This window comes from Triticum dicoccoides, chromosome 6B, assembly GCF_002162155.2.
Source record: "Triticum dicoccoides isolate Atlit2015 ecotype Zavitan chromosome 6B, WEW_v2.0, whole genome shotgun sequence".
Taxonomy (NCBI): Eukaryota; Viridiplantae; Streptophyta; class Magnoliopsida; order Poales; family Poaceae; genus Triticum; species Triticum dicoccoides.
In genome coordinates, this window is record NC_041391.1 from 693,107,930 (window position 1) to 693,127,743 (window position 19,814).

General features: G+C 48.6%; 1 protein-coding gene across 1 annotated transcript; it reads left to right on the plus strand.

Annotated features, from left to right (window-relative positions):
- The first annotated feature begins 16,249 nt into the window (after positions 1 to 16,249).
- Positions 16,250 to 17,725, plus strand: LOC119324548 (E3 ubiquitin-protein ligase PUB23-like). The gene has a single exon (XM_037598331.1). The coding sequence runs from the start codon at positions 16,333 to 16,335 to the stop codon at positions 17,593 to 17,595; it is 1,263 nt and encodes a 420-aa protein (XP_037454228.1). The 5' UTR covers positions 16,250 to 16,332; the 3' UTR covers positions 17,596 to 17,725.
- Positions 17,726 to 19,814: the final 2,089 nt, after the last annotated feature.

A 19,814-nucleotide genomic window follows, 5' to 3' on the forward strand; every position in this document is an offset into this window, starting at 1 on the left:
TCTAGCAGTACAGCCAGCAGAGGCGGGAGGCAATACAAATACGGTCCTTCTCTCAAGCCTCTAGAGAAGTTACCGTACGAGAGGACCAAGAAGGAAAACGCGAAGATCGTGCAGGCCAAAGTGGACAACTTCTTTGAAGGGTTGAAAGCAAAGAGACATACACCTCCAGAGGAGAAGGTAGATCAGGTGAAAGCAAAGCGCACTCTCGATGCCCTGAGGAAACCAGCAAAGTCTCCGCCGAGAACCAACTATGCGCGCATTACTGAACAGACATATCTCGAAGCGGAGCGCTCGGGAAGTACTGTCAGACATCAAAGGTCAAAAGAACGAGTAGCTGCGAAAAAAATTGCCCAGCTCGGCGAACAAGCAAATCAATCGTGCCCCCCGCTCAATGTGTCTAGCGGCAACATCGTCGCTAATGCTCCGAGGACGGTGGCCGGTTATGGCAATCTTGTAGATTACCTGCCTGACGATCAACTTCCTGATTTCATGGAGGTGGACGAACACAGATACGAGTACGGGAAGCCTCTCATCAAAGATGAAAAATATCTAACAATGATGATGCGAAGATTCCATAATTGGTACATGAAAACCTGCAGAGAGTCTGGGGGGACGGATACTTTGTATCTGAACATTAAAGAGGAGCACGACCTCGTTGGAACTGATCTGTTGCATGTTCCGTTTGAGGAGTTCTTTGAGTTCTTCAATCAAAAGGCCCTCGATAAATTAATGGTCTTTTGCTACTGTTTGTAAGTACTATTGCTATCATTAAGTCTCTCTATATATAGCTTAGCTCTTTCATTGCATGTATTTATAATTAATTATCCTCACTATATTATGCAGATTGAAGAACGTCGAGTGCAGAAAACAAGAAATATATGATATTGGGTTCATTAACACAAATGTCATAGATGAAATTCAGGTTAAAAAGCACGCTGAAGAGGCCGAGGCCAACTTGCTACAATCGTTGATCAAAAACCAAAACAAAGATTTAATACTCTTTCCTTACAACTTCGAGTGAGTGTTACTATCATGTGCATATTCAGTTTCCCTTATTACTCGATCGAGCTTATAGTAATGTAATTGATGAGTTATGCATGCGTGCGCAGCTTCCACTATGTTCTTCTGGAGATTAAGCTTGAGCGGGGACTAGTAACTGTCTTAGACTCGAGATGAAAAGATCCCGAAACCTATGCGTACATGACTAAATTGCTCAACAAGTAAGTTCAATCGATCATTATCGCACCATATCGACAACTTTTTGTTCATTTCCTGATATCTCAAGTAATAATAATTATTTTCTTTGTCTTGCAGGGTTTGGAAACAGTTCACTGCAGAAGCTCCGGGACTGCCGAAGGAGCTGCGATATACATACCCGAAAGTAAGTACTACTAGCTAGCTAGCTAGTTGCGCGCATCTCCCATTGATTCTATAGCTATACTTTCATCAATGTCATTTATAATGCTTCATTATCAGTTTGATTGACCTCTATTTCTCGTAAAGTGCTTGTGGCAGGAACAAGGGAATGATTTCTGTGGATACTACGTGTGCGAGTTCATCTATAACGCGACTTTGAAAAATAAGCGGGGCTACTCTCAAAGACAATATGAAGTGCGTAAGCAATAATATTCACAATTTCATTTTATTACACCATCATTTCTGTTGAGTTTCATTCATATATATGTATTAATTAACCCCCTTCTTCAAATTAGACATGGCAGATGCAGAATGAACTCCTAGAACAAGATCGCATGAAAGCAATTCAAGAGGAATTGGCGGGATTCTTTCTTGACCACGTCATCAATAAAGCCGGAGAATACCATGTGGAAGTTGATTTCAATTGTTAGGGGATTGTAAGACATCTTACATATTGTATATGTATGTAGCCAGTAGCGAGGGATAGATAATACGAAAACTTGTTGTTCGACCAATCTCTCGGAGAAGGAGAGGTCGATCGATCACTTCTCTCGGTATGCATGACGAACTTCTGTACTTAATGGTTCCCTTCATTTTCTTACTAGCTAGCATGTCGAGGGCCTCTCTATGTATAGTACGTAGCGTCGACAAGCACGGACATAAGAGAGGACACTTCTCTTTATTAATTAGCTAGCTAACACAATATATGAAACACCTAAATTAACCCCCAACCCCCCAACCCCTTCAAAAAAAAACCCCAGCCACTGAAATGCTGACGCGTGGATGCCTTTTGGTCCCTGTTGGTGCCACCAACCGGGACCAAAGGCACTCCTGCCTGGGCTCGGCGCACCGGCCACGTGGAGGCCCATCTGTCCCGATTCGTGTTAGAACCGGGACTAAAGGTCTAGGGCATTAGTAACGACCCATTTAGTCCCGGTTCAAGAACCGGGACAAAAGGCCCTCACCAACCGGGACTAATAGGGGTTTTTCTACTAGTGATAAGTCCCTCTTGTTTGGTTTAGATGGAACTTATAGGGACTTTTTTAAGTCCCTAAACCAATAAGTCCCTGGAAACAAACACCCTCTTTGATTACGAAGCTCTCAACACTAGCAAAAGGTTAAAGCCGTACATTTCCATATAGCGAATTCCATCTATCGCTTAATTTGTCTCCCAATTATATTATTCGGAGTAGTATGTTTCCATCCATGGCAAAAACCTTAGAGCATCTCCAACAGCCGCGCTAAACAAGCTCTGCGCCGCAAATTTGCCCATTTTAGCGCGCGCAATTAGTAGAGTGTCTCCAGCGGGCGTGCAATAACCGCGCGCGCGGCATATAGAGTTGGGCGTGCGGTCCGAATCGCCATCGCACACTGCGTATTTGGGGCGCCCGCTTCTGCGCGCGGCACACACGAGCGCTCGCGCCGCACTCGCTCCACTGCGCCACCTTCGCCCTGCACGCGCCAGCACCGGCGAGCTGACCCAATGGACGCACGCGCCAGCACCCCCCTCACCCCATCCTACAGCCGTGAACCCTCCACCGCCGCCGCCACCGCCGCAAACCCTAGCGCTGGGAGCGTTGGCCTCGCCTCCGCCGGAGTTCCTCCGAGCATCGGCCTCACGCGCGGCCTCTTCATGCCGCCGTAGATGACCTCGGCGGCTGGTGGTGTCGCGCTGGCGTCCGCCGTGATGAAGCCATGTGCACCCCCCTCGAAGCTCCCAAATGCGGCGCGGCCGAAGAAGGGCAAGACATCCACGAAGAAGAACAAGGGGGCGGACGGCTCTGGCACCTTAAAGGCGCCGAGGAAGAAGCTTGCAGGGCGTGTGACGAGCGAGGCGGCTACCGAAGCGCCGGCGAGCTCACTTGTTGAGCCGGCGGCCGACGCGCACAATATGTTCGATGATATGCCCCAAAGGTAAAAAAAATCCCCAACCTTTTTTCCTTCTTATTTTTTGAATGCATACATATAGATAGCTTATTGCAGTGTTCTATATACTTGTGTGAACGATGATGCATACATGTCAACTATGGGTGTTGGCTCGAATAATTCGCATTGGTCTCAAACCAATGACATGCATTTTGAAGACCATGAGTTTGAGGTGGACGAGGATGGTGAGGGCATTGTCGACGCACCGAAAGAAAGAGGAGGCAACTACACCAACGACGAAGACGTTGTGCTATGCAAAACTTGGTTGGACGTGTCGAGGCATCCATCCGTTGGAGGTGATCAAAGTAGAGATGCTTATTGGCTCCGGATGAAAGAACACTTTGATCTTCGCAACATGAGTGGAATTGACCGCTCCGCACGATCGCTTCGCTCCCGGTGGTCGACCATCAATAGGGATTGTCAACAATGGGCGGCCGCACAAAAAGCGGTTGACAAGTTGAACCCAAGTGGCACCAATGATGACGATAGGGTAAGTGTCATTTCATCATTCCTCGTGTTCATCATGCTTGTTGTTGGTGTTTCTTGTGCCAACTTGTTTTATTTTCATATAGTTAAATATTGCACAAAGTTTGTTCAAAGGAGAGGAGAAGAGGACCAAGAAGGGGAAGATCAAGAAAGAAAGGTCATTTACCTTGCCTCATTGCTATGAAGTATTGAAGGATGATGAGAAATGGAAGAAGCGTGAGGATATTGATGATTTGGATTTGAGCAAAAAACGCAAGCGAACAATTGATTTGGAAGATGATGATGATGAGGATGCATCAAGTGAAGATGGAAAGAGAAGCCCCACACCAAACTCGGTTTCATACTCGAAGCCAAAATGACCAGATGGCACGAAGAAAGACGCAAAATAAAAGAAGAAGAGGAAAGGAGATGATGAGCTAAAAAATGTTATGGAAGCAATTGTCAACGCAAGAAAAGAAGCCAACGAGGTGAGGAAAATGGCAAGGAACAAAGATGTCGCGGCCGAGGAGAGAAGGTTGGCAGCCGAGGAGAGGAGGGTGGCGGCCGAGGAGAGAAAAGTGGCATTGGAGGAGAGGAAGGTGGGCATGGAGGAGCGAGCTAAATTGTTGGAATGGGAGAAGCACTTGTTCTTTTTGAACACATCTTTGTTCAATGATGCGCAAAAGGAATATGTCAACCTTGCCCGTGAAGAAGTCTTGATCCAAAAAAGAGCCATGATTCGCACAATGGGTGGCGGTGGCCTTGGCGGCATGGATGATGGTGACCTTGGCGGCATGGGCGACATTGGGGCCATGGGTGGCTTTGGAGCTACGATGGGCGGCATGGGTTCTATGGGTGGCTTTGGAGCTACTATGGAGACCATGGGAGGCATGGGTGGCTTTGGAGCACCTCCGGGCGGCTTGGACGACATGGGTAGTATGAGTTCTGCGTCTCTCATTGGGGGCATGGGTGCACCTCTGGGCGCCGGTGTGCCACCTTCGCATGAAGATGCCGTTGAACATCTTGGCAACACCTTCCGAGCTTCGCGTGATAAGGATACGGCGCGCAACAATGAAGAGGAGGAGGAAGAATCGTCTTCGTAGGAGTCCGATGAATCGGAGGAAGATGAGGGTGAAGACGAAGACGATGATGAGGCTTGATTGTTGTGCCTTTCGTTTGTTTCATGAACTTGGTTTGCATTTTGAACTTGATTGAATTATGTTGTGGGCATGAATTTGAACTTGTGGGCACGAACTTGGTTGAATGATGTTCGTGATTCAAATTATATGCCATGTGTTTTGTGTTGATATGTGAAATTTGTGCTCAAAATAAAAACAAATGTAGACGCCGGCTGCTCGCGCACGCTGCATTTTAGCGCGCTGCTTGAGCTGCGCGTACGCTGCATTTTAGCGCGGCTGCTGGAGGCAGCGCTGCGCGACGCGCCAAACCTGGCGATGGACGTGCCGCAAACCAGATTTTAGCGCGCCGCATGTTGGGCGCCTGTTAGAGATGCTTTTAATTATGTCTACATTTTGTGAAAGATTCCCACATGTCGTGACGTTTAGGAAGTGTGGCAAAATAGAAATCCATGGCAAGATACACTGCAAGATGCTCTCCAAAAACGTAACGTTTGCCGCTTACATGGTGTTTAAGCTACACCCCACTTCATTCTATGAATTGGATTGTCCGTTCCAGGAGGTTTCAGTTAGCGTAGGAGAAGGACACAAATCAATCTCGCAAGTTTGCCTGCAAAGTTGTGTTGAGGAGGCCGATGGTAGCGAGTCACCTAGCTCGTATACATGTCTTGGAATCACCTGCACATAGACTAGAATGGGAAATTACTCCTGGAGATGACATGGCAATCCCTCGGAGGAGGGAAGACGGTTGGATGGAGGTGGAGCTGGGTGAGCTCTAACAATGAAGGCTGTGAAGGTGAGGTGTCAGTTAGCATAACGAAGACGACACTAACCTCCAAGCGTGGTCTTATCTTGTTCGGCACTGAATTTAAAAATAAGATACAAAAGCCAACAAGGTCGGCGAGAGTTATGTAAGAATATATGGGAGCGACGAAGAGTTTATTTTTGCAGTTTTGGTTATGCATCGAAACGGGCCAAGAACTTTGGTAATTAGAGAGGGGACGCACGAAGTGGGATCATTGTAACAACATCCTTTTTTCATAAAGATAAAGAAAGAATAATGTCAAAATTAATGGATTGTACTTGTACCCCCTATTGTATGCATAACAGATGAAAAAGGCTAAAAGAAATAATAAATGTACAACAAAATTTTCACCAAGGTCGGGACCAATAGGCCTTCTTCCTAAGAAAACAGAGGCTGTGAGAATTGAGCAATTCAGGCCCATCTGTCTTCTTAATGCTAGTTTCAAAATTTTCACCAAGGTCGGGACCAATAGGCTCACACAGATCGCGCATGCTATTGTGCAGCCTACCCAAACTGCTTTCATGCCGGACAGGAACATCCTTGAGGGGGTTGTGGTCCTTCATGAAACGCTCCATGAAATCCATACGAAAAAGCTGGATGGGGTTGTTTTCAAAGTGGATTTCGAGAAAGTGTACGACAAAGTCAAATGGCCCTTCCTTCAACAGGCCTTACGCATGAAGGGTTTTGATGAGGCTTGGCGACGCCAGGTAGAATCCTTTACGCAAAAAGGGAGTGTTGGAATTAAAGTAAATGATGATATAGGACATTATTTCCAGACACACAAAGGCCTGAGGCAAGGAGATCCAGTGTCCCCTATTTTGTTCAACATTGTGGTTGACATATTGGCAATTCTCATAGGTAGGGCAAAGGAGGCCGGTCAGGTGGGTGGCTTGATGCCTAACCTAGTTGATGGGGGTGTGTCCATTCTGCAATACGCTGATGATACAATCATCTTTATGGAGCATGACTTGGCAAAAGCGAGAAATATGAAGCTGGTATTATGCTTATTTGAACAATTGACCGGGTTAAAGATTAACTTTCATAAAAGCGAGTTGTTCTGCTTTGGTAGAGCCAAGGAGGAGCAAGAGGCTTATAGGCAATTGTTTGGATGTGATTTAGGGGCTTTAGCTTTTATTTACCTGGATATACCCATTCACCATCGTAAGCTAACGAACAGAGAGTGGAAATGCATCGAAGATCGGTTCGAAAAGAAACTTAATTGCTGGAAGGGCAAACTTATGTCTTATGGAAGCCGGTTAATTCTTATTAATTCGATGCTCATGAGTATGCCGATGTTCCTACTATCTTTCTTTGAGGTTCCAGTTGGGGTTAGGAAAAGGCTGGACTTCTACCGATCAAGATTTTTTTGGCAGAGTGATGAACTTAAGAGAAAGTATAGACTCGCCAAGTGGGATGTTATTTGTAGACCTAAGGACCAAGGGGGGTTGGGTATCGAGAATCTTGAGGTCAAGAACAGACGCCTGCTTAGTAAGTGGATGTATAAGCTATCAGTTGAGAGTGACGCAACTTGGGGACAGACTCTCCGTAACAAGCATCTGCATTCCAAAACTTTGTCACAGGTGACAGTGAGACCAACTGATTCGCCGTTTTGGAAGGGGCTTATGAGATTTAAGGCAGCCTTCTTTAATAGAACAAAGTTTATTATCGGTGATGGCAATGATACACGTTTCTGGGAGGACACTTGGCTTGGTGATACACCATTGGCACTCCAGTACCCAACCCTGTATCGTATTGTCCATCGACGTGATGCGCTAGTTGCAACGATTATGCAGTCCATTCCCCTTAATATCCAGTTTCGGAGGGTGCTTGTTGGTGATAGATGGGAAGCTTGGCTTCATCTGGTGCGTAGACTGATGGAAGTCTAGCTAGCTCATCAGCCCAATCAGTTGTGTTGGAAACTTACTAGGTCTGGACAATTTACCGTTAAGTCGATGTACATCGATGTTATTAACTCGAGTGTCATTCCTAGCTCCAAACATGTTTGGAAAGTAAAAGTTCCTTTGAAAATTAAAGTGTTTATGTGGTTTGTCCATAAACAGGTCATTTTAACAAAGGACAACTTGGTTAAGCACAATTGAACAGGATCTACTAGGTGTAGTTTCTGTGATCGGGACGAGACCATTAAGCATCTCTTCTTTGAGTGCCCGTTGGCGAGAATTCTGTGGCGCACCATGCAAATTGCCTTTAACATTACTCCTCCGAGTTCGGTCGGTTCGTTATTTGGAACGTGGCTGGATGCGATAGAGTCCGATACAGCTAGACACATTCGTGTAGGAGTTTGTGCGTTGTTATGGGCAATTTGGAACTGCAGAAATGATTTGGCTTTTAACAGAATAACTACTATTCATTGTTTGCAGGTTGTATTTCATGGTACGGCGCTGATCCGTATGTGGTCCTTACTCACTCCGAGGGAAGCCAGGAAGCATTTGGTTACTGGATCTGTCCGGTGGGAGATGGTAGCGCGAGATATCTTCAACCGGTTTGGATGGCGGTCATGTAATAGGATAGGCGATTAGTTTTCCTATCTTTATTATGCCAGCCGGTTGTGGCTTTAAGGCCTTTTCTTGTTTTGGCGTTGAGGCTCTATGTGAGCTCGCCTTTATTTTGTTTCACGACTCTAAGACATTGTTGAACCTATTTTATTTATAAATGTGGATGTATGCATCTCTCTGATGCAGAGGCAGGGGAGTCCCCTTTTCGAAAAAAAATGATTGGAAATGGATGTATATAACCAAATTTCGAGCCATCGCCGGATTCGCCTTCAGCCTCGCCTCCCAAGTCGATCTCCCGGCATGTACTTTCTAGCTCTCGCATCTTCTAATACACAGCGACAAAAAAGATGCCCGAACCGCAAATACCATATGGTTAGATGGGCATGGGTGTGTCGACCCAAGGAACTGGGGGACTTGGGATCACCAATACGCGACTGCTTAACATCGCGATGATGTGTAAGTGGATCTGGAAAATCGTCCAGGGGGAGTCCGGCCTGTGGGTAGATATCCTACGGGCCAAATACTTCCCGAGCGGTAGTTTCTTTGAAAGCGGGGCAAGGGGCTCGCCTTTTTGGACCGATCTTCAATCGATCAAGGCTGCCTTTGCCTTAGGCGCCAAATTTGCGATTGGTGACGGTCGTTCAGCGCGTTTCTGGATAGATCGCTGGATCGGAGACCGGCCCTTATGGGAGGATTTCCGCGATCTGTACAGCATCGCTGTGAACCCCGACATGTCAGTGGCTGACGCGCTGCATGTGGCACCCCCTGAGATTAGGTTCAAACGTGAACTGCAGGGGCAAGAGCCGGCCAGCCTCGAGCGTCTGCGGCAGCTCATCGCTGGGGTGCATTTATTGGACCAACCGGACTCGGTGAGCTGGGCGCTCACTAGTTCTAGGAAGTTCACGGTCAAATCCCTCTATCGTAAGTTGTGCCAGGGGCCAACGCAACTAGTGGTGACTGGGTTATGGAAAGCGCGGATGCCACTTAAGATCAAACTTTTTCTTTGGCAAATGTTCCGCAATAAATTACCAACCTCCCTGAACGTGGCCAAACGCAATGGTCCGGCTGACGAGCCTTGTGCTTTGTGCGGGGAACTAGAGGACGCGAGCCACGTTTTCTTTTGGTGCCCCTTAGCGCGATTTGCGTGGAGCGCAGTGAGGTCCGCAGCTGGGGTTACTTGGGACCCCCGTTTGGCAGCCGAACTGATCCACATCTTAGATGCGTTACATGGCCCTTCGAAACGGGTGGTGTGGAGCTGTGTCGGGGCACTTCTCTGGTCCATGTGGCTCACTAGGAATAAACTCACGGCTGAGGGGATTGTGCCATCTCACCCGGCTAATATTATCTTCAGCTGCAATCTCCTTTTGCAGCAGTGGAGTCCGTTGGGGAGGCGCAAGGATGCTGATTTGATCAAGACAGCCCAACAACGCATTCTACTAGTGTACGCGGCGGCTAGGGAGTCGTGACTTTTGAAGGTTTCGCGTGGTCGTTTGCAAGATTGACGGGCATGCGCGCTCTGTACGGGCTATGCCTTGTAATGCGTCAGTAGCATCTCATTCGGTCGTTCGTGTCTTAGCTGCGCAAGATACGCTGGCTTTTGGTGGTGTAAAACTTATTGCTGTTACTCTGTCGTTTGGGGCTTTATTAATTTAAAACCGGACGCATCTGGCGTCTTTGTTCTAAAAAAAAGACACAAAGAGAAAACAGCACATAAAATTAGCTAGGCTAGGTGTAGAAGTGCGAGATTCCGTCCAAACCCCCTCACTGAAACAGTAGAACCACTAGAACAGTTCCTTGCCTTTAATGTGACGTTTTTTTGTCCGAAAAAACCATCTGCTCAACGGAATTCACAAAAAACATCACCTCCGGATGAAATTGACAGAAGAGACCACCCTAACCATGGCGGCAGGCGCGCCAGCCGACGCGTGGCACCTGCCGCCACTTGCCCAGGCTGCAGCAAGCGCATAACAGTTAGCTACTGCCCAAGACGGAACGGGGATTGCATGTTGCCCCTGTCGCCTAGCTGCGTGGCGGCAGTACTATTTTGCATGCATTGTGTTTGCATGCTACTACGTTTCGTTTCGTCTATGTTTTGTTTCATCTGCATTTCGTTTCGTCTGTGTTTTGTTTCGTCTGACGAATAATGCCACAGATTCGTATACTATGATATTGATTCCTACGCATGCAGTACAATGTTTTTGCAAACAATAATCGTTTATTTACAAATAATAATATGAGCCTCCGTCACGGGCCTCATGGTCGGCCTTCTCGCGCCGGGAAATTCACCCGGCAGACCTACACCGCCACAGGCCTCATCGTCGGCCTCCTCGCGCCAGGCGAGTCACCCAGCGGACCTTCACCGCCGTGGGTCTCATCGCCGACCTCTTCGCGTCGGCCTCATCGCCCGGCGGACCATCGCCGACGCAAGCCTCATCATCGGCCTTCTCGCACCGACATCATCGCCCGGCGGACCTGCTCCGTCGCGGGCCTCATCGTCGGCCTCAACGTCCGTCTGCCTCCTCGTGTATCTTCGCTGCCGCATGCCTCATCGTCGACGTCGACGTCGACGCGAGGAGGCCGACGATGAGGCCTGCGGCGGCGAAGGTCTGCCAGGCGATGAGGCCGACACGAAGAGGTCGACGATGAGGCCTGCGGCGGCGAAGGTACGCCAGGCGATGATGCCGACGATGAGACCCGCGGCGGTGAAGGTCCGCTGGATGACTCGCCCGGCGCGAGGAGGCCGACGATGAGGCCTCCGGCGGTGAAGGACCGCCGGCTGAATCGCCCGGCGCGAGGAGGCCGACCATGAGGCCCGTGACAGAGGATCGTATTATTATTTGTAAATAAACGATTATTATTTTCAAAAACATTGTACTGCATGCGTAGGAATCGACATCTCGTCAGACGAAACAAGACACAGACGAAACAAAACGCAGACGAAACAAAACACAGGAATCAACATCATAGGTATACGAATCTGTGGCATTATTCGTCAGTCGAAACGAAACGCAGACGAAACAAAACACAGAAATCAACATCATAGGTAAATCAGTGATATTATTCGTTAGACGAAATGAAACGCAGACGAAACGAAATGCAGATGAAACAAAACAGAAACTAGTGCATGCAAAACAGTACTGCCGCCACGCCGCTAGGCGGCAGGGCCACATGCAATCGCCCGTTCCGTCTTGGGCAGTGACTGGTTGTTATGCGCTCGCTGCCGCCTGGGCATGTGGCGGCAGGTGCAGCCGCCTGGCGGCGTGGCGGCAGGTGCCACGCGTCAGTTGGCGCGTCTGCCGCCACGGCTGGGGTGGTCTCTTCTGTCAATTTCATCTGAAGATGGTCTTTTTTGCCAATTGAGCAAATGGTTTTTTTGAAAATAAAACTAATGTGACTGGTTGGAGAGCTGGTCGACGTAGTTAATTAGCTCATGGTCGATCTAACGCGCACCGCTCGACACGGTGGGTCACATACAAAGCAATAACATACTTCCAATATATGCAGGGTCGTTTTGTGATTTGATCATGCATGGTTGGCGATCGATTTGGACTGCGTAGTACGAAGAGCATGAACCTTCAACGTGACGGAAACCGGAGGACGGAACATGCATGCATGCATGCACGGTCGGCACGTGATTCGAATTATTTTCATTTATAAAAACAGCACGTGGAAATAGTTTACATGTACGAGCGCGTGCTGAAGAAACGCCGGAGCGGTCAAACCGCACCAACATGTGGGGCCCTGTCGCATGCGGCCGGAAGCTGCGGAGCGTGCCAACGCGCGCTTTCCGACAGGCCCGATTTGGAAAGTCTGCATTAGGTTACGTACAGGATTAGGGGAAGCGTTATGGTAATTACTGTGGGTCCCGCACCCGGCCCCACTGAAAATCAGGGGGAGCAGTTTATATGGAAATTAATAGGTGGGTTATGCACGTCTTGGCAAGTCTTTGCAATCATGTGGTGGGTCCAGCGAGAAACCAGGGAAGTTGTCGCCAGACTCTCCGTTTCCATCGTTCGATCGCTCCAACGAGCGAGCGCGAAGGAGCTTTTCCGCTGTGAGTGGCTGGCTACGGCGCGTCGCTGGCGATGATCGGTGGCGCCTGCATGCATGGCCCAGTCGGTCAGCGGCAGTAATATCCGACTGAACCTTGAATGCTCCGATTGCGGCTGAGGCGGGGAATAGTAGTAGAAGTAGCTTTATTTTTCTTCTGTATCCAGAAAAAAAATGTTTTCCTACACACGTAGTACTCCCTCCGTCCGAAAATATTTTTTTTTCGCGGGTAACCGTCCGAAAATACTTGTCATCAAAATGGATAAAAACAGATGTATCTAGAACTAAAATACGTCTAGATGCATCCCTTTTTATCCATTTTGATGACAAATATTTCCGAACGGAGGGAGTATAAGCCATCGATCGATCCAGCACTTCGTTGTCCACTGCGGCAGGAATAGCACGCCCGGCCGACCGCCTACCCACCACGGTCCCTCCCCGGTAGCCCACAGTATACAATGACATGTGGATGTGGTTTTAGTTAGTTATATCCACTAGATTTTGGACCTGAAAATTCAAGTATTTTTATTTTGAAAATTTTCAATTTACTCATCAAACATCATGATAGTAAAATTAACATCAGGAAATAACATGATACAATGATATGTGGATGTGGTTTTTGTTAGTTATCGATTAGATTTTGGACCTGACAAATTGAAGTGTCTTTTTTTACAAATTCAATCTATCCATCAACCATCATAATACTAAAATTAACTTCAAAAGTAACAGAAATGCGACGACTACAAGCAATGAAACGAGATGAAGGCGTGCCGCAGTCATGGCCCCCTCCCTCACCGGCGTTGGGTAATACTCCCTCCGTTCCTAAATACTTGTCTTTCTAGACATTTCAAATGACTACTACATACGGATGTATGTAGACATATTTTAGAGTGTAGATTCACTCATTTTGCTCCGTATGTAGTCACTTGTTGAAATGCCTAGAAAGACAAGTATTTAGGAACGGAGGGAGTACTTGTTGTAGTAGACAGTTACGAAGTTGTTGTGCTAAGACGCTAAATGACCAGCACACCAGAACCGCAACTGTTGTGAATGAAGTGACACGTATACCGGAAGGATCTAAACACACGAACGAAGATCTGATCCACCGAAAACAAACATCAACTGAATCCTGTGAGACCCATCAAAGACACACCTCCGCACGCCCTCCAACGACGCTGGACGAACCGCCGGGGCGGGTGCTAGGTGGGGAGAACCTGATTCCATCTTTAGGGAGCCGCCGCCGCCTCGCCTTCCTAAGCAGGATACAAACCCTAAAAAAGCTCTCAAAAACACCTAAAACGGAGTAGGAGCCCTCCCGCCGACAATGGCCGGGATTCATCGTGCCTCCAAGCCCTACAGAGACAAAAGACGAGGTAGATCAGCGAGAAGCGAGGAAAACCTAGCTGGCTCGGAGGTGCTCATGGGAAAGGGCCGAGGAGAAAACGATATTGAAGTACTCCCTCCGTCCCATAATGTAAGACATTTTTTGGCACTACACTAGTGCCAAAAAATGTCTTACATTATGTGACGGAGGGGGTATCTTTGTTCTTAACGAAAAATCAATTCCTACAGAACAGTTTTACTAAAACACTACGCACTAGTTTAATAACCTCCGTCCGGAATTACATGTCGCTCAAACGGATCTATGTAGCATTAAAATAGCGTTAGATATATCCGTTAGAGCGACAGCTAAATTTGGATGGAGGGAGTACGATAAGAATGACATTGCTCTTTTCTTAAACAAATAAGCTTAGCTCAAAAAGAAAACTGATGCGATTAAATTGCAAAGCTACCCGAATTTTACATATCTTTTGCATCCTAATTTCATATTGGCGTGAACACTGGAATTGTTTTTCTAAAAGAGTCGGATTGGTTCTTTGGACTCTCGTGATCGACCACATAATAATGAGCAGAAAAAACGCAATAAAGATGCAAAATTTAATTAGCAACGTAGAAAAGATTTCAGTGTAGTTCACATGGTTAGATTCCCTGTGGCCAAACTACTCCGTCCAGGTTCAAGTCCAAGACTCGGGTGGTTATTTTTGCAGTTTTGGTTATAGGAGTATATCGCATCGAAAAGGGCCAAGAACTTTGGTAATTCGAGAGGGGGCGCACGAAGTGGGATCATTGTTAACATCCTTTTTTCATAAAGAAAGAATAATGTCAAAATTAATGGATTGTACTTGTACCCCGTATCGTATACGTGGCTGATGAAAAGGCAAAAAGAAATAATAAATGTACAACAAATTTGTTGTACAGAAATGATCGGAAATGGATGTATATAACCAGATGACTGATTTCGCCTTCAGCGTCTCCTCCCAAGTCGATCTCCCGGCATGTACTTTCTAGCTCTCGCATCTTCTAATAGCAGTGACAAAAAAAAGACACGAAGAGAAAACAACATAACAAAAGACCCTCGCTAGGATAGGTGTAGAAGTGCGAGATTCCGTCCAAAGCCCCTCGGTGAAACAGTAGAACCACTAGAACAGTTCCTTGTGTTTAATACGACGGGTAGGAGAGCTGGTTGACGTGGTTAGGTCATGATCGATCTAAATCAGCGCTCGTTCCGGTTGGTCACATACAATAGCAATAACATACTCCCAATATATGCAGGGTCGTATTGTGATTTGATCATGGTTGGCGATCAACGCGACGGAAACCGGAGGACGGAAGATGCATGCATGCACGGCCGGCACGTGACGAATATACAAAGGCTAGAGCATACTGCAAGAGTACAAATGCGCCGAATTCTTTCCATTTAAAAACAGCACGTGGAAATAGTTTACGAGCGCGTGCGTTGAAGAAACGCCGGAGCGGTCAAACCGCGCCAACATGTGGGGCTCGGTCGCATGCGGCCGGAAGCTGCTGTGAGTGGCTGGCGATGATCGGTGGCGCCTGCATGCATGCATCCATGCATGGCCCAGTCGGTCAGCGGTAGCATCCGCTTGAACCTTGAATGCTCCGATTGCGGCTGAGGCGGGAAATAGTGCTTTCTTCATCTAGTTTGGCTGCAAACGACACACGTGTATGCCATCGATCGATCCGGCACTTCCTTGTCTGCTGCGTGCGGCAGGAATAGCACGACCGCCTACCCACGGTCCCACCCCGCTAGCCCACAGTATACAATGACATGTGGATGTGGTTCTAGTTAGTTATCCCTTAGATTTTGGACCTTAAAAATAGACTATTTTTATTTTAAACAATTTCAATCTATTCATCGAATATCATGTAGTAGTAAAATTAACATCAGAAGTAACAGAAATTACATTCATGCTCGTAGACCACCTAGCGACGATTACAAGGACAGAAACGAGTCAAAGGGGTGCCGCCGTCATGACCCATCCCTCAGCGAAGTCGAACAAACCTTATTGTAGCAGACAGTTACAAAGTCGTTATGCTAAGACCCCAAATGACCAACACACGAGAACAACAACCATCACCAATGAAGAGAAACATATAACAGAAGGATCTAACCTATAAACAGACAAACGCAGACGAACGAAGACCGGATCCACCGAAGATAAATGCCCACCGAATCCTGCGAGATCCACCGAAGAACACCTTCACACGCCCTTCGACAACGCTGGACAAACCGCTGGGACGGAGGCTAGGCTAAACTTCAACGGTGTTTCATGCCCACAGAAACGGAATCTTTCAACAGCAAGGAGGAGAAGAACAGAAGGACAAAGAAAAGGTCGACAATAGAAGGATGAATCACAAAGTCAAAACGTGGAGCCACTCTCATCTCGTGGTCAGCGCCGGGGGCCAGCTCAACACCGACCCCGGCCCCAAGTCAATCCAATCCGTATTACTGTGTCATTCCACGCAATTAATCTCTAATCTCTTGTGAACACGCGTGGACTTCTTCGCCTCCCCGCTACTCCTATAAAAGGCGCACCTGCTTCCTCTCCCCTTTGTTCAACTCTACGGCAACTTGGTCAGCTTCTTCATTCGCTCTCCACCACAGATCCATTTCACGAACAATCTTTCGCGAGCTAGCTTCTTCACCGGTTATACAGCGATGGAGGGGCCGTCGGTGGAGGTGCCGCCGTACTTCCTGTGCCCGATCTCGCTGGAGATCATGCGCGACCCCGTCACGCTCGCCACCGGCATCACCTACGACCGCTCCAGCATCGAGCGCTGGCTCTCCGACGGCCACGCCACCTGCCCCGTCACGCAGCAAAAGCTCGCCGAGGCCGACCGGGAGGCCACGCCCAACCACACGCTCCGCCGCCTCACCCAGGCCTGGTGCGCCCTGCACGCCGTCGAGCGCTTCCCCACCCCGCGCCCGCCCCTCGACGCCGGCCGCGTCGCCGAGATCGTCGAAGAGGGCCACGGCGCGGGCCTGCAGAAGGAGCTGGCCGCGCTCCGGGAGATCAAAGCCATCGTCGACGAGAGCGACCGCAACAGGCGCTGCGTCGAGGCCACGCCCGGGGCCGTCGAGTTCCTCGTCTCCGTCGTCAGGAACCACGCCACCGTGTCTAGATCGGCTCAAGATTTGCTAGAACTGTCGCTGGATTCCCCGACGTCCACCAGCTCGCCGGAGGAGGACGCGCTCAGCGTCATCTGCTCGCTCAAGCCGTCCAAGAAGAGCCTGGTCCGGATCCTCGAGAAAAACGGAGACTTCCTGGACACACTGGTGTACATGCTGCGGCGACCGAGCTACCGGTCCCGCTGCTACGGCATCATCCTGCTCAAGGCGATGGTGTCGGTGATGGAGCCGGCGCGTCTCATGGCGGTGAGACCCGAGGTGGTGCAGGAGGTGGTGCATGTGGTGTCCGACAGGGTGTCCGCCAAGTCGGTGAAGGCCGCGCTGAACGTGCTGTGCCGGCTGTGTCCGTGGGGCCGGAACCGCGTCAAGGCCGTGGAGGCCGGCGCGATGACTGTGCTGGTGGAGCTTCTCCTCGACGAGGGGGGCCGGCACCCCACCGAGCTGGCGGTGGTGGCCATCGACCATCTCTGCGGCTGTGCGGAGGGGCGGTCGGACCTGGTGGCGCACCCGGCGGGGCTGGCCGTCGTGGCCAAGAAGGTTATGCGGGTGTCACTCACCACCACCGAGAGCGCGGTGCGCGCTCTGCACGCCGTGGCGACGCACTCGGCGACTCCGGCCTTGCTGCAGGAGATGCTGGCCGTCGGGGTGGTAGCGAAGCTGCTGCTGGTTCTACAGGTGGACGCCGGCGAGCGGGCCAGGGCCAAGGCCAAGGAGCTGCTCAAGATGCACGCTAGGGTTTGGAAGGACTCCCCATGCTTGCAAGTGCACCTCAAGGCGTATTACCCTTGCTGATTTCATCACGCCGGTTAATTAAGCTGGTCATAGTTGGGATAACTTAGCTAGTAACGTAGCGCAATCCAAAACAAGTTTGCTTCTGTGCATGTAGTTCTTAGGAAGAGTATTACCCTTGCTAATTTCGTCACACCCGTTGTCGCTAATTAGGAGGAGGAGCACATCTGCCCTCCTTTAATTTCTCACTATAATTGCCTACACAAATTTTCACCAACATTCACACTGATTAATTGATTGTAAATATTGCTCCCCATGAGAAATTGCATGTAGTTTAGAAACAGCCTGTAATACTTGTTTATTGCAGACAATTATAAAAATGAAACCCCTCCAAGAGAAACACAGCTGTGGTTGCTATTTGAAAACTGCGTCGGTAGCGCTTTTCTAAGCATGAGTGTAGAATAGCTTATTGTACACATATATTTATAATTTTCAAAATTAGGTTTAATACAAAATTAGGTTTAATACATTTTTTGAGATTGCCTTTGACTATAGATAAGAGTAATAGTGTATGAGATGTATAATGTGAAAATTATATCACCGATAGCTCTTTTCACATGCAAATTTAACGGTATGCTTTGTGTAACTTGCATGTCTGATCAAAGTTAGCTTCAAAGAATGCATTAGATCTATATAAGGACGAATCCTCTAACATCCTCAAGGGATGTCACGTAAGCTACAGTAACCGTGGCATCCCTCCTTCACATATTTTAGATTTATTTTTGTATATGCTACAGTAAATCCGCACAGTGGTTGTTACAGTAACCCTGACATCCCTTCTTCGTTTTGCACACGTATTTCACTGTAGCTTCGTGACAGCCCTTAAGGATGTTAGAGGATCCACTAGATGAATAGAGGGAGTACCAATCTCACTGGCCATGAGTTCCGTGTGAGTGTCCATTCAATCGAGGCTTTGTTTAGTGGGATGACGGCTCCCGTTTGTCACCGATCTAAGGTGCAAGGCTGCCGCCTATTGTTAGATTTAGAGATCAAGTCTTGGCGGCTCTCGCCAACCATCCCATGGCTTTCCACTTTACGGAAGGCCACTTTGCCCCTGAAGATTAAGATTTTTGTGTGGCAACTACTAAGAGATCGCATCTCTTCAGGGACTAAGGTACTTAAGCGGCATGGCCCGTGTGATGGCTTGTACCCCTTATGTTAGGTATCGGAGACTGGGACTCATATATTATTCTCATGTACGGCGGCACGGGTCCTATGGACGTTCGTCCGCAAAGCACTGGGGCCCTACTAGGAGGCCCTGGACCTCGCGGAGTTCTTCCAGACCAGGGATACACACCATGGGCGACATTGCCGTTTATTCTGGCTTATCTTTCCTATCTTTGCGGCTATGTCGTGCACTCTTTGGACGACACATAATAAAATAGTGATTGAACAGGTCTTTTCGAGGCAGCCGTCTGACTCCTTTAAATTCCTTGCTTTTCTAGAACACTGGCTCCCGCTCTCTAGGCAGCGCGACCGCAGTCAACTTGGGCTCATGCTGGACGCACTACTGGTTACAACACGCCAACTTTCGTCTTCGTAGGGCCGCTTGTCGGCAGCCACTAGGTGGCTTTTTTTCCTTATCTCTCTTGTGTTTGTTGGGCATGATTGTGCTATTGCCCCAGCCATCGTTCATGATTCGGAGTTCGGATGCTGGTTGTATGGATCATAGCTTTATCTATAAAGCGGAGCTAAAGCCTATGTCGAGAGAACAATCGAATCACAATGATTGGTATTAACGTGTAAGCCACAACAGGGGTTGTTCCTGCCCTCAATCAATATAAACCCGCGGCTCCTCTACGGAGGAGCAGGAACACTTCCATCTAACATGGTATATAGAGCCATCCTCTTCCCATCAACCTAGCCAAAAGCTTTTCCTATCGAGCGCCAAAAAACCTTTCTCATCGATCGCTATGTCTTCCACCTCGACCACCTCCCTCAACCTTGGATCTCCACCTGCCGAGAAGCAAACTAAGGGAAATTTTCTCCTATGGAAGGCCCAGGTGATGCCTGGTCGGCGAGGAGCGCAGGTAGCCGGCCTCCTGGATGGATCCGACGCCGCGCCGCCAAAGATAATGGAGCAACATCAGGCGGACAAAACCATGGTCATGGTGCCCAATCCTCTCTACGCCTCGTGGCTTTCAAAGGACCAACAAGTCCTTAGCCATCTCCCAAACTCTTTGTCAAAAGAGATTCTCGCCCAAGTTGTGAGTAAGGAGGCT